At 36.2% G+C, this 15,245-nt stretch overlaps 1 protein-coding gene across 6 annotated transcripts in view; it reads right to left on the reverse strand.

The window, feature by feature from the left end:
• Positions 1-2,072: 2,072 nt before the first annotated feature.
• SLC38A6 (solute carrier family 38 member 6) overlaps positions 2,073-15,245 on the reverse strand; it is a 40,276-nt gene continuing 27,103 nt past the window's right edge. For all 6 annotated transcript variants that reach the window (XM_062577322.1, XM_062577324.1, XM_062577323.1 and 3 more), the window contains 8 exons: positions 11,723-11,788; positions 11,473-11,526; positions 9,842-9,921; positions 9,034-9,134; positions 4,730-4,854; positions 3,716-3,860; positions 3,520-3,614; positions 2,073-2,354 (listed from right to left, as the gene is read on the reverse strand). In XM_062577322.1, the coding sequence (XP_062433306.1) occupies positions 2,274-2,354; positions 3,520-3,614; positions 3,716-3,860; positions 4,730-4,854; positions 9,034-9,134; positions 9,842-9,921; positions 11,473-11,526; positions 11,723-11,788 (747 nt within the window). In that variant the 3' untranslated portion in view covers positions 2,073-2,273. The remainder of the gene's footprint in view (positions 2,355-3,519; positions 3,615-3,715; positions 3,861-4,729; positions 4,855-9,033; positions 9,135-9,841; positions 9,922-11,472; positions 11,527-11,722; positions 11,789-15,245) is intronic.

Raw genomic sequence — 15,245 nt, forward strand, 5'->3', positions numbered from 1 at the left:
TAGTAAGTAGCAGGCTATTCCCAAGGCATGCAGCAATCCTGAAGTGGTACATAGCTGCACACTGATACCTCCTGGGCGCCTTCAGGCCATCTACCAAAACGGAAAAGCATCTTATGGATCTTGAGAGTGGAGTGAGTCAGAAATCCTGGTTCATTACCTCATAAATAGAGATGGTTATCTCAACTCTGGTTATTTTCTGTTCTTTCCTATTACACAGCTGAGAATCAAGTACATTCAGTTTGCTTTATGTTAAAGTTGGCACATGAATCAGCCTTTCACAAATCCATGTGGAATTAAAATAATTAAAATGGAATGATGTGGCTCATCTGGAGAGCAGCATCAGTTAACATCCTGTGCAGGCCACCAGCAAAGGTAGCTGAAGAGTTCTATTAAGGGAACTCACTTAGCAGTCATGGCTTTCCAAGTTGCAACCAACTTTCAGGTTGCTCCACAATCATCAATAGTGAAGAAGCTGAGATACCTTCTACCACAGCAATATTTTGTAAAAAAAGATAAATCCTTGAATCAATCAAATGCTGTCTCTCTTATTCCATGAGAAAATATGACAGTTTATGTAGGAGAACAAGTTTTCGGAACAACATAGCTATGATTCCTTATTTCTGATTTTCAGTTTTGGGTTTTTTTCAGTTTTCTTGTCATTAAGAAGCTAGAAATGCCAGGCTCTGGGGCATCTTATCCTTCTCAAATGATAAAATATAGATCCAGGTATTAACAGAACTGTTTCAACAAGATTGTCTAGCAATAGCCAACAACTTTACTACTTGTGTACCATATGGAAGTGAAGATTTATTTAAATGTAGCTTAATAGCTGCTTTGTATTACATAAATGTATTACTTTGCTATGTTTCACTTGTGTCCTACTCCTCAGATATAAAAGCGCTAAGCCAAATTAAAAGAAATATCGCATCTGGAAATAATGAAGAACTTTCCCACTCTCTAAATCTTAACGTTTGAGTCTGAAGTCTAATTTCTTAACTTTACACAAGACATTACTGTGGAGGCCTAACTTCCTTAGGGCATAAAATCTCTGAAGAGATTAGGCAATTTCCATTTTAAAGAAATTAGAGCCCATCTGAAAGTAACAAAATTTTAAAAAGCTTACCACAACATCAGTCACTGCTTTTGTTCTACTAATATGAAGAACTTCTGTGGTGGGCACCCAATATCATATTTAACAGAGTCCAGTTGGTGTTGAAAATTGCATTCATGTTTCATTTAGGCAGAAAAAGGTCTATAAAGGGCTATATGAAAGTTTAGAGATCTGGGGTAAGATTAGGGTTTGGTAAACATAAATTTTCCTTTGTTGCCAACAGATTCAAAATTTCGTCTTTCAAGTCCAAACCTTCTCTGATCACAACAATATATAAAATAAAATTATGATCTAGTTCAAAGATGAAACATTAGTGGAAATGTGAGAGAGAAAAATGAAAAAGTCTTCCCCTGGGAGGAGAATGGAGGTAAATCAAGTATTATTCAAAAACAGGCATTAATTGAAATATATCTATTTTCAACTGAAAATGGAAATACTTCCTAACACTAATAAAACATTATATGCTAGACATGGAAAGACTTCTGTTTTTTAAAAATTACTCCAATATGATTCAAGTACACTGAGATATAAAGCCGTATTGAAAAAAACATTAACAAACCTTAGAGTAAACCTTCCTACTGTCATGATGTGCCTTATATACTGGGCCAAAACAATTGGCTTCCGGATGCATATAAGGATAAATTAAGGTTATCATCTGTAACCAGGAAGTTCTTGATATGAAATGGCTGAAGTTTTACAACTTATTCTACCAAAAATCAATAGAAGTCTTTCTTTATTTGGAATAATGTGTGATATGCATATCATGACTGATATCAAATCTGTCCATCTCATTCTCTTTAAAAGAAAAAAAAAACAGAAGTTATTTCAAGGTTCTATTTTTTGTTCACTCTATGCATTTGAACATTTTTGGATTGCAGAAATTCTCAGACCTTTTTACCTGTCATGATTACCTCATTAAAAAGTAGTACTTTAAAAAGGCAAAGACTAGTTGTACAATAACTGAAGAGTGACTCAAAATTAAACTTGAGTTTAATTGAAGGTTCATTATTAATAGAATAAAAAAAGAAGGTTGTTTTTTTCCATTGCCAGCTTTGGTCATTTTTTTTTTCTTTAGAATGTCCAGCATTTACTTCAACAGTTTTGGTATCATCTCTGTTCTACTGTCTTTCTCCAGTCCAGTTTAGTCAGAGGGGATAGTGTCTTACTGATTAATCCAATTGAAAATTATTAAAATTAAACTGAGAAGACCAACACAAATGCCAAAAATAACCAATGCACATGCCTGTGAAGAGAGAAAAACAAAAGTTAATGTTTTACTGAAGAAAGTATTTCAAAGGCTTATGACTCTGAAGACAAAAAAAATGCAGAAAGAGATTTAAACAGTGTCTGTAAAATCTTTTCCATTTTAAATTATTTAAGTCTTCAAACAAACTGTTTTCTCTAATACTAACTGAAAATTATATTTAGAAAGATATCGGCTTAGAGTAACATTAAACTACGTCTGTTCTAGGAAGGTTTCACTGAGAACTTTCTGGGTTACTTGCTTTGCTCACACTATCCTTCTGAAAACTGCATACACTGGCCTGCTTGCTACAAATTTAATTCATCCTTTTACATAAAAGTTCCTGAACAAATTGAGAAACTCAATTTCTATTCTCCTCAAAATATAATTCAAGTTACAACAGATTCCTAATAATTTTAATAGCTAGATGATAATAAAGAAACCACAGCTTAAGAGATAGATTGTTGATTTCTAACAAGGCCCAAAATCTGTTGGAACTAAATTAAATTGTGAGACAGCATCATCATTACATTTTTTTTTTCAGATTCCTTATTTTGTCAACACAGCAGTAGCCCTAAAAATCACACAAATGACAAAAGGTCTACGTATAATCAGTTTGCTGACATTTTAGCCACTGTCATAAGCTTGCACAGCTAAGCAGTGGTTAAAATGCCAAAAAAGCACAGATACAGTGCAAAGAGCAGCCTGCTGCACAAATTCCCACTAGAACTTAGCATACTATTCCAACAGGGAAATCATAAAGGAAAAGCATCCAACAATTTTGAGGTTTACTTAGAAAACAAGCACAAACACAGTTTCACTCAAATACAGCTTGGCCTCATCCCCACTGCCCAAGCTAACATTGTCATCAGACCAATGCACCAAGGAGAAATTTAATTCAAAGTCTTGAACATCAGAAAACTACATGGAAAAGCATCTATTCAGATCAACAGTCTAGCATATAGACACATCGCTAGTCAAAAACGTCTTTTAAGAAAGCAGACCAGAGCTAACGTGAAGGTTAGAAGAAAATGCTCACAGATTTTTTGAACTGCAGTGGAAAGAGCAACTTTGCCACTTGCATTATATGCTCCAGAGTATATTAAAATGTAACTAATTAAAACTAATTTTTAATACAATTAGCATGTGGGAAAAAATAGCATACCCCAAGTTTCTGTGGTGATATTAAGTCCTCTCTGCTAAGTTTAAGATAAAACAATCCAGGATATACAAAAAGCAAACACGTTGATGTGGTTGAACCTTTAAAAAAAAGAGGAAGATTTTACTTGGAGCAAAACTGAAGTATATTTCTTCAGTCATATCATAATACTAAATTTCTGGAAGAAAAAAAAAACACTTACCAACTACTCCAAATACATTTTTGATGTCAGGCACATACATTGCAAACAAAACAACAATTGTATTCAATGTTAAAGTGATAAAAATATGGCAAATCCACGACACAGGAAGATGAGAGAAAAATACCATCAGCACAGCTTTCCTTGCCTATAAAACATGATGAAAAACATTGCATTGGTAAATAAATATATATACACATATTTTCATCCTATTTCAATTTCAAAAATCTAAGAAAAACTATACCATTAAACATGTGAAAGAATATTTTAAATTAAAAAGAAAACAATCTAAGAATAGTTACATCAAGTTCTGTCCTTCTGTAGTCTGGAGTTGACTTAAATATTAAAGTAGTATTTATCATGTGGTCCTTAGTTTTAAGGAACAGTTCCTATTTTCCAGAGACAAGAAAAGGTTTGGGGATAATGCTTTGTCTTTTTAAGTGTGCTTGTTTGCAAATGTTAGTATACTGCTAGCCAGTATCTAACTTACACACACACAGTTTTGGATCCACAACTTACTCTTTTTTTTTTTTTCCCCCATTACTGAATGAATTCTTCTACCATGGTATTGATAAGCTAAAGCAGAATTTTGATAGTGAAATAAGTCAGTGTATGTTTTCAATTTACATTTAAATTGAGTTTAAGTCTGTGTGTGTGTCTGTGTGCATGTAGAAATGGAAATACAAGTCAACAAAACTCAAATTAAGGGGCGCAGGGGGAGGGGAAGGGGGGAGGAATCAAACTAAATAAACTTTAGATGTTCTGAATTCTCTAAATTAAAAACAATACCGTGGGCTAGTTTTAATCTGAAATCTGTCTCAAAAGCACAAATTAGCTTAGTGGTTAGCTGTTATTCTGGAGCTTTCATGGAACATATGCAAATATGTGGTCTTTGATCAATCACCTGACAAGTGAATAAGATACACAAGACTAGATGTGACTCAAATATTGCAGTCTGCAAAACATTAGTGTTACACCATTGCTTATGCCATCTTCAAAAGGTTTAGAAGTACTTACTGGGAAATGGATTAGAGGGACTGTCAAAATCACAGCAAATAGTATGGCAAGTTTAACAGTCATGATTACGGTATCATGTGGCAGGTACCTGCTGTAACCTTGCAGTAATTCAGAGCCCACTTTGTCTGAAAAAATCAAAAGATAAACTGTTAATCATTTGAGAACTAAGAATAAAGTAATTAGCTACACATATTAAACATATTGAAACTGAAAATTTTGCTTATGACTAATGCAGAGTGTAAGGGAGTGCATATAAGCATCATGTTGGCAGAACTGGTGGTATATCCGTTCTACCTAATATGTAATCTAAAGGAAACTGAAAGAACTTCAAGAAGTAAACCGCAGCCTTTGTTGAAGCCAAAGGTATCAAGAGAGAAGATACACATATGGAAGAGAAAGGATTAGAAAGAAAAATATTCCAAGCTTGTAGAGGTATGCTGTAAAACTTATCCAATCCACTAGTGAGGTAGTGTTATATTAAATCTTACCTGGACTTCACCATGTAAGCTAGGCTTTAAGAAAAAAAGACAACTTTTAGTGGCCTGAAAGGATCAAGAAAAAATGGAGGTAAATTCTAGAAAACTCTTGAAAATGTCTCAGAAAGAACTTAAGAAAATATACAAGTATTAGTACCCACAAGCCTCAAACCTTTTCTACAGGCATATTTTAATAGTTAGGTAACAAAAAGCATTATTCATAGATTAGAACGTGGATCTGGTGGAAGTCTGGGCTACTAGATTTACTGATATTTGGCAAAGGGCTTAAAACTTCTAGTAACGCTAAAAAAATCAGAGGATGAGGAGGTAAGTTCTAATGGTTTGCAGGCTGATGTTTTAAGAGTCCTGAACTATTGAAACTGAACATCCACATAAACAACATTTAAGGTAATTTTTTAGATAAACTTCATCTCAAAAGTACTAGTTCCATTTTATTAGGTCAAAGAACAACAACAACAACAAGTATCTGAACCATTTAAATTTTGTATCAGAATTCTTCCAACTCCAACAGGTTAGCAACATTGTAACCTACAGATTTACTTCGCCATGCTCAAAACCCCTGCATGTAGCTTGCCAGAATTCAGTTAGGAGACTTGTCCCTGCTAGGATTTGGTCTGGAGCAGGTGCTGAACAAGCCTTCTGACAAATATAGTTGGGGGTGAGGGGGAAGAGAGAGAAAAAAAATAAAAGTCTGCAGCAGTGTGAAACAAATTGTATCACTTTTGCTCAGTCTGCTACCTTGGTGAATAAAGAGCAGAGGATACAGAACCTCCAGCCAAGGTAATAGTGCTGTAAAACTGGTTCTGTGCGACTCGAACAGACACCACCAGATTCTCTTTGTTCAACTAAAATCAGAAATAAACTGACTCTGCAAAATTATCTGCATTTCCTACAACCAAACAAAACACTACTGACACTTGAGACTACGGTTTCTCTGCATATGCAGATGAGTAGACATAAGCAGCAAAACAACGACACCTGAAGGCTGTCAATTCCTCCGTCTCCCAGAATAAAATCAGCAACGCACCCAGCCAGGCCAATCACTTTCAAATGAGAGTGCTGCTTTCTTCAGCAATGAGTCTCCCGTGCTCTGCACTACAGGCATATTTAGCCTTGTGAAGCTGATTCTGTTGTAGAATTACTACACCATTGTATATCATGGGATGCACTTTCATACATTTGAAAGCAAATGTGGGGGGGAAAAGTGATGAATCAGCACCTACACCCTTCACCTTTGTTTCTTTGACTTCTGCCCTTTTACCCTGAAAAGTTCCACTGCTAAATTGACAGCAAAACTCAGAGCCTTGAAAGTGATCTGCTGCACCATGCTGTCTGGGGCTTCAGAATGGACCCAAATTTAATTGTTATATTAAGTTTCAAATTCACAGAAAACAGTAGAAAAACTTTTGAACTGCAGAAAGGAAACATGTCTTCTTTCAAAGAAGGAACTCTTTCTTTTGTTTTCAATTTAAAATAAAATGTTTTACATTTTCTTGGACTGGTGTTTTAGAACAGTCTCTCTCCATTTAAAGAAATAGTAAGACAAGCAAAAGGTAGAAAGGGGAGTAGAAGTTTCCAAGGGGAAAAAAGCCCTTGCAAGTATCTGCTGTTGGTTCACGTGTTTCAAGAGTCTTGAGTCTAAGTACTACTAAAAGAAAGGCTTGCTGAAACCCAGTAATGTTCCCAGTGAAAAAACAAAGCGCTGCAGTCAAGACATGGCCTTGCTCCTAAAAATTCATGACTGTGAAGGGAATAGAAATAAGAATGATTTCTGGCATTTTTATTTATTTATTTATTTATTTTGATATCTCATCTGGAGACAGGTAGTTATCCTGGACTGCCTTCTGAATTTATCACAGTGGCAAAATCCTGTTTTCCTATAAACCATTTAGAAGCAATTAGGGAACACCAAAACCAGCCCAAAGAATAGCAGTGTCTATGTTAGAATGCTTTGTAAAGGCAGGTCAGGCTGCACTGCACTATTAAAAGATACGCCTTTAAAACTTTCCTGCTCTGTCATTAACAGATGCAGCTGGCTAGCTGTTAGCATATGGTCATCTCATAAGAAGGAAGAGTTTCCAGAAGGTGTTAGAAGAATCCTCACAGACGACTGTGATGCATTTACGTGACAGCATCTGTATGATACCACTCCAGAAAACAGTTAAGATCACTAAGTAGAAGCAATTCAGTTTGACAAGGCACTCTATCCGTGTAAAACATACCAGGGCACACATATAAAGCAGGACACACAGAACCAAGTGACATTTCTTAGAAAAGTTATACGATGGGATTCTGAAAATACTGTCAAACTGCTAAACATTCAGAATATCACAAAACAGCTGCTAGCTATGTTATAGAAGACAACTAAGATTGTTGTATGAAATAGACACTCACCTACTTCTGTCAATGTTATGATGGACCTTTAAAAAAAAGAAAGGCCACTATGTAGGTAAGAATTCTGAAATCTTTCTGAGCATTTGGCAAACATAAGAATAGCAGACAGTCATCTACATTTAAACTCAGCTAAAAAACTGCACCCAAAAGTATTAAAGAGTTCAAACATAGTCATTACTTTGGTACTGAAACACGTGGCTATGTAAGCTCTATAGCAAATGCAACTGAAAGGAGTCTGTAGTATTTGGTAGGGTAAGATTTATATGTATAAATTTAAAGACAAAAACCCTACTTTTCTGTCTGGTAAGTAAAAAAGATATATTTACTTAATCAAACACTATTACTACAACATCTTCCAGAAACCGACATCTGCAAAAAACCAATGCTCCTTGGTTCAGTACCTACGTTGAACAGACATTACCTCTGGCTCTGGAATTGCACGCCCCACAAATTACTGAAGACTGCAAGTGTGCCAGGTAGCCCAACGCCAAGCTTACACTGTTCTGTTCTTCTCTAGGCTTTTGTCACCGGCCTCCATCACAGTCAAGGCACAAAACTACCTGCACTCTTTGCCTGATTCAGCTAGTTTAATTTTGTAATGTTCCTTATCTTTTTTCTTCCCAAGAGTCCTCTGGATTGCCTTCACCTAAGAACTCACTTTGTGCAAACCATTAAAGTGAAGTTTTCCTAAATCAGATGATTCATGGTACTTGTTTTCCTCTGCTTCCAGCAGAGTCCATTGAAATAGCTAGTGCTAGTTCTGGACACGGGTCAAATTCCTCACAGCAAAGACCTCAATGCTAGTTAAAGATCACAGATGGACTGGGGATATCACAGGCTCAGTAAGCATGCTGAATTTCAGTAGTAGAGTTATGGCCTTAAAACAGGGGTTTAAAGCTCATTGGACTAGTAAATGACTATCAGAGCTCAAATTTTCTAACAGACCATTCTAACCTGCACTTTTAATTGAAAATATTATACTTTCTAACATATAGTGGCAGTCAGTAGACTACTTACATAGTCTTACAGACCATCCACAGACCATCAGCTACACTTCAGGGACAGAATCTTGCCCGTGTAACTTTTAGGCATAAACTCGTCAAACTTTCCTATTTTACACATTAAGAAGTCAATGAGGCTATAATACTTTGCAAAGTTAGGTATATTCTTATTTTCACGGGACCAAGATTCAAGAGGATCCAAGTATATCAGTGCATAAAGAAGCCTGAAGTACCCCAGGTATTTTATAACTTCACATGGATGCCTGTCAGAAGTGAATTATGGAGGATTTCAGTAAAATAAAAAAGTCTTGGGAGCAAAAAGACTTATTACAAATACTGTACAATACAGGATGCATCAAGTATCATTTATTATTAGCTTGTATTCTAAAGAATACTTTAAGAATTTACTTACCATAAAAAGTCAGGTACCCAAACAAAGCAGATACAAAGTAAATTAGGAAACTCAGACCAATTCCTGTGACAGTTACATTCTGCATTCTACTTTTGGATGGGCTAATATGTAAAAAACAAAACAAAAAAGAAACCAACAAAAAATGAGCGCAGTTTAATTTATGTTGTGGAACATTGAACACAATGCAATCTATGGTATAAAAAAAGAACAGTCAATTGTCTTTTATAAGAAAGCATCCTCTCATTTTATGGCCATAAAGTGTTTGTTGAGGTCTGTTCTGTCAGTAACATTTAGCTTTTTAAAGTATTTTTAATTTTAAATTTAGAATGTATTTTTTATGCAGATTACTAACATTGTCCCCATCTGATAGTGTATTTAGACATATCAAGGTGATCTGTTGTTTTTTAAAATCAAAAATTTGATTCACACAGCATGATACATATTCAGAACCAGGAACAGAATGTGGGTCAAAAAGGACTGAATCTGACCTGGCCAAATGCAGATTTAGTTATAGCAATAAAAATTAACTAGTACCTTAGCAAATCACCTTTATTTTTTCCAGATGGCCAGAACAATGTATTGACATTGGTGATGGGATTATATTTGCTACTTTCCTCTCCTGTAAGAGAGGAAAAGCCAGTACTGACACAGACTAAAACTATACATATCCCAAAAATATGAAGGCTACTTTGTTTGCCTTGTTCGATGGCACTGACTTGAAAATAAAAGTTATTCAAGGTTAATTTAGGGAAATGTAGCAGAAATATTATCATTATATTTTAACGTTGCATGTATTTCCATACATTACCTTTGGAGCTCACAGTAAATGGGTAAGACTGAGGTATGGCAGAGAAAAGAGAAGGCCATAGTTGGTATTGCATAAGCACTCTAAAACAGAAGAAAAACATCTTTCATGCTATTTGTTATCACAGACGGTTAAAAAATTATATGGAGGAATTCAGAATTCAGTTCAATGCCTTAGAAGTTAGTAGAAGTCTTTTCATGTTAATGCTTAGAGATACATATCCATAACGCAGAATGTTTTCTGAATTGTTCCACAAAACTGTACCGTTTCAACTAATATCTCCTTACATGGTGGTCCTAGCTTAATACATCATGATCAGTAGAGGTCATGATGCCTATGAGCTAACAGCTGTAAGACTCTTTTTAGCTATATTGAGGCTGTGCATCTAAGTAAAAAAAAAAAAAAAAGAGTAGGACTTGCTGCAGAGTCAGTAGATTATTTGTGAAATTTTCTATGGTAACAAAATTCTAATATCGATAGCTTCCTGTCAAATTATTGATTCCCTTAGCTTGACTTTACTATTTTTGTATTACTTTTTCACAAAAAAAATGGATATAGCAGCCAGAAAAGATAACATGCTTTGGCATCTAAAGTTTTAAGACAGTTAGATAATTAAAACTATAACCACTCAATTATTCCAAAAACTTGTACCAGAAGAGATGAATCATCTACCATAGCTTATTTCAATTCTCGAGTAGGAATAAGCTAAACTATAACAAATATTTTTAAACTGATATAATCAGGGTCAGTAAAACTATGCCACTTTCAATTGATTAAGCTAAAATGGCAAAAGTACAGATGAGTCCCAAGACTTCACAAAGTACTAAAGGTAGGAAAAGGCTGTAATCTCACAGTAGATGTTTCTGATGGAAGCAAAACTTCTCCTTTGATCTATCAGTTAATAACAGCTGCCTTATGTTTGCATTGTTCAAGTTTTCTTTTTCTGGAGTGTTGAGGGGGGAGATGAAGGTGGGTCAGATTTTATATTCTCTCAGACAAATTTGGCTGACTGCGTCCCTCTCAAATTCCAATATGCTACAGAGTAGCAATTTATTCTTTCCTTTACCACTTCCTTTTCACCCCACTGAGACTACCAAGTTCTACATGATACTTCCTGTCCTACATGCCTTGATGAGCAGTGACAGGATTTAAATGTCACGTTAATTATGAAATGTCAGATCTGGCATCCAATGCAATGCACCAGATTGCATTTGGCCTGAAGAATTAGCTTCAGGTGAGAAAGAAACTAAGGTTAGACCCAGATAGTTTAAGGAAACTTGTTCTACCTTGGAAGGAATGGACTGCATGCATACAATCAGGTAGCACTGATTTCCAGCTGTGGGCATATTAAGTTGGCTTCTAGCAGTCACCTGACCGCACAACAAGGCTGGCCACCACAGCATCTGTTATACTTAACACTGGTCATAGCTGCACAACGTTTTCATAAATGCTGTGACAACAGACCTTCATATAAAAGAGTGAGACTGGATAACCATCAGCAGCAGGTATAGGAAATACTTCAGTAGCCTTTAATTAAGTTTTATGGAAGAATAGCCTACCCTGGATAAGGTTTAAATCCCCGTTCTTTAAAAACAACCCACCTTAGTTAGCCTATTGTTAATACAGAACATTACCTCTTTGGAAAGACGGAAGAGCTTTGCTTTACATTCCCCAGTAATATTTGAAATCTGTAAAACATATATACGAAAAATGACATAATGAAAGAATGACCACAAACCAGAGATCTGAAACTTTATAGTTTCTAGATAATAAAATCTAGATTGAGAAGGAATTTAAATTACAAGTAATTCTGAAAGTGTTAGTGTAGAAAGCATTACAGGTATTAATAAAACTAAAGGAGCTTCAAAACAGCATGTACTTTACCTGTAAGTTCTCTACTCCACTGCTTAGAGGTAGAGGACAAGGGATGGACCATTTTTTAATTATAATCTGTAAAGACAACATCTTTAATATATAAATGTCATCCTAAAAATGAGGTTAATTTAGATATACACCTAGCTAAAACATCAGACTTTGTATACAAAGTAAACTCATTTACTTGACTGCTAGACAGCTAGGCCACAGCAAAGAGGACTTGACAGAAAAACTTGTTGGTGCCATTCCATACAGCTGCTTGCCATGCACAGCTGGCAGCCTTATGGCTTGCCTACGCGGAGGTGGTTTACCGAAACGAGGTCTGAAATGAACTGTAATACAACCAGTACTCTGCACCCACTCGCTGTGCTTTTTCCATGCTATCTGCCTCCCATACAGAATAGCTGCTCTGTGTTAGCTATCCCAGGCTCTTCCCTAAGTAGACAAGCCCTTAACGGAGATAGAGCAGAGCCTAGGGCTAATCTTAAAAGGCAGAAACATATGGTTTGGACTAGAAAGCAGAGGAAAAACAATAAATGCAATTATTGTCCCAGAATGTCACTGGGGCTTTATCTACACCCTGCTGGTTTAGGGACCGCCAAGAAACAGGGCTGAAAAATCAAAGGGAAATTAAAGTAAGAAAGGTTACCACCTCTTTCAAGAAGTCAGTTTAAAATGACAGTTGCATTGCTCTCCTTACCCTAATTAATTTCCCATTGTAGTTGCTTGGCTTCTTGGAGGTTATAATACTTTTGAAGCCTGGAGCAAATCATTAAAAATTTAATTAAAGACTCTGATTCATGAGAAGAATAACATGGAAGAGAGCTTATTTTCCGTTTCAAGGAATCTACTGTTTGCTTTCTGCCAAGTGGCGTTTCCCAGAGAATAAAGATTAGATGCTCTTATCACCAGTGCCAAGAGAAGCAAGCAAATGCTACCTCCAGACAAAACTGGGGAAAGAAAGCAGAGGGTATGTGGCAATAATACACGTCTTCAATTCCATGACTTAGAAAAACAACCCACAAAACCTCAAGGTACAGAACTTGGAAGTAGCTTGCTCAAAAGTGGTCTGCGACTGCTGTGAAAAACAATTACCAATGGAAACGGGAATCCTCCACATTTCTGACACTAAATTGGCATTACTTTATATCAAGAGATCTGTTCTTATCTTGTCACTGCTTGGCTAAACTACCTCCCTCTGTGCAACATAAACTGCAACCTTATCTAAGCAAGGGTGTCAGTGGGAAGATGAAGATCCCAGTATCTGATCCCAGATAAAGAAGCTCAACTGAAAAGGAAGCAGCAAGCAAGGGGAAAGAAAAAAGTTTCCCCTCTGGAAGGCTCAGAATGTACTAAATGGGGAAAAATGTGAGAATGTCAGAAAAAAAATCTATCTGGTTTTGTTGTCCTTTCTACGAATTACATCCTCTCCAGCTGCCACATGAACAATGTAATATTAATAGTAAGCCAAAGGGAGAGGAAGGCAAGGACGAAACACCAAAACCTGATTTGGGCCCTATAGGCTTGCATATGACTCTGCCACGTGGTCACCTCTGCTTCACACAGCATCTAGGCACAGATACAAACTGTTGCTGCTCTGGCACCACAGCTACGGATACACGGCTGTGCCATCTCTTCCCAGGGAGCCTAAGCCTGTTTGTTAGCTGAAGATATCTACGAGGCTGAGCTACAAGACCAAGTGCTTTTTCTAGGAGATCTCTGTGATTGCCTGCAAAAGGCAATGAGTTAGGGAAACTAAAGAAGAGGCTTTGGAGGCTCCACCGTAAAAGGCTTTGTAGGAACTCTGGCTACGACTGAAAGAAGCTTCGTAGGCAATGAAAAGGTGCATGAAGCTCAAGTGCAGGTTTGGGGGCAAAGTCAATTATACTTGCGCTTTTCAGAGTTTCCTGCAAGCTAAAGAGTGAAGGCATGTGTATGCATAAACAATGCAGAGAGGGGGCCAAGAAAATACGAACCTACAAATCTGAAGAATCTTTTAAAATGAAATGAATAAAGATTCAGAAAAAAAAAATGAAAAGAAAATGAAAGACAACAAAAGAAAAAGCATTGCCTATATTTTAAATTTGTACTTTTATTTGCCTACCTGGTTAATAATTCAAATATGTTTGGGTTCCTGATTATACTCAACAATGTATTTGTAATAAGATCACCAACAGGAAGAGATTTTTAACTTGGCAATAGCAAAGTTAGCTAAGCAGTCATGCAGACAGCATAGACAATCTCCCTCCAAATCTTTAAATTCATTTTGTATAGATGTTGTCTTTTAATGAACATTTGTTTTTAAGTGAAAAAAAACCCCAAAACTCAAATCTAAATTCTAATGTAAATTAAACCTACATCAAAAACACCACTAAAAAATAAAGTCAGAGGTCTCAAAATGTTCTAGCATTCCCACTGATGTTGCTTTTTCATATCCCGCAGTGGGAAAACACGCACCCCTTGCTGTCTAGCAGTACCGACAGCACTCAGCTAAGAGGGGCTCTCTGTGCTTAACATCATTCATTACATATGGCAGGTTCCCAATCTGCCTCAGAACATTCTGTTCTTGGAGCAAGAGATTTAGAAAAATATTGCCAGGAATCATTAACACCCATGCTGAACAAGCTATCAAGAGGGATGTCCCCACAAAAAGAATTGTCTTTACTCTTCATCAACATTCAATATAGCAAGAAGGGGGAGATTAAAAAAAAAAAAAAAAAAAAAAAGCAACGCACACTTAATTTCTCTTCATATAGGATTCAAGTGAGGGAAAAGCAATCAGAACCAAAAGGAAGTGCTTCAGGATCTCATAGAATCTGGCTTTGAGTTAGTAGTTAGATATACACATACATGTACATACATGTTTTCTCCTCCATCACAGTGTTTTTGTTTTCCACCAAGTGAAGATAATAACCAATATCTTAACTTCACAGGAAAAGACAGTGACGTACAGACAGGAGACGTGATCTGTCAGCAGGGCACAGAGAGAACAAAGAGGAGTCTCTCGACTCTGTGCTCAGTGCATTCACTGGACCACACTGACCAAGACATATGCTGTCTATTGTACCTCTCTTCTCTGCAAGCAGTACTAAAGCTGTGGCTTGCTGGCGTAAAGATGAACAGCTGGCACGCTCTTGAAAATGCACAGAATTATTGTATACGCAAAATATAATTGTATTACTTCCATATGACTAACAGCGTTTTCTTCTGGAACAAATTAAAACATACCTGCCATACAGAATTTAACATTGTGCAAACTAAAATACCATTTCAACAGTGCATATCACCCCCTTCAAAGCAATTAGATAAGAAAATGAAAATGCATTTAATGTCTTTTAGTTTCAGCACTTAAACAAATCAGAGAAGATATTCAGTAAAGAGTAATAGTTTTCTTCAAACATCCATAACGTTTTCTAAAATTTTGACCTCAGTAAGATTTGCTTTGGCTCCTTCTTTGTCACTTAACAACAAAAAAATAAGCATACAATTTTTATCATTTCATAAATCTAGTAGTCTGTGCACTTCATAATTA

The sequence above is a fragment of the Rhea pennata genome, chromosome 5 (assembly GCF_028389875.1).
Source record: "Rhea pennata isolate bPtePen1 chromosome 5, bPtePen1.pri, whole genome shotgun sequence".
Classification (NCBI taxonomy): Eukaryota; Metazoa; Chordata; class Aves; order Rheiformes; family Rheidae; genus Rhea; species Rhea pennata.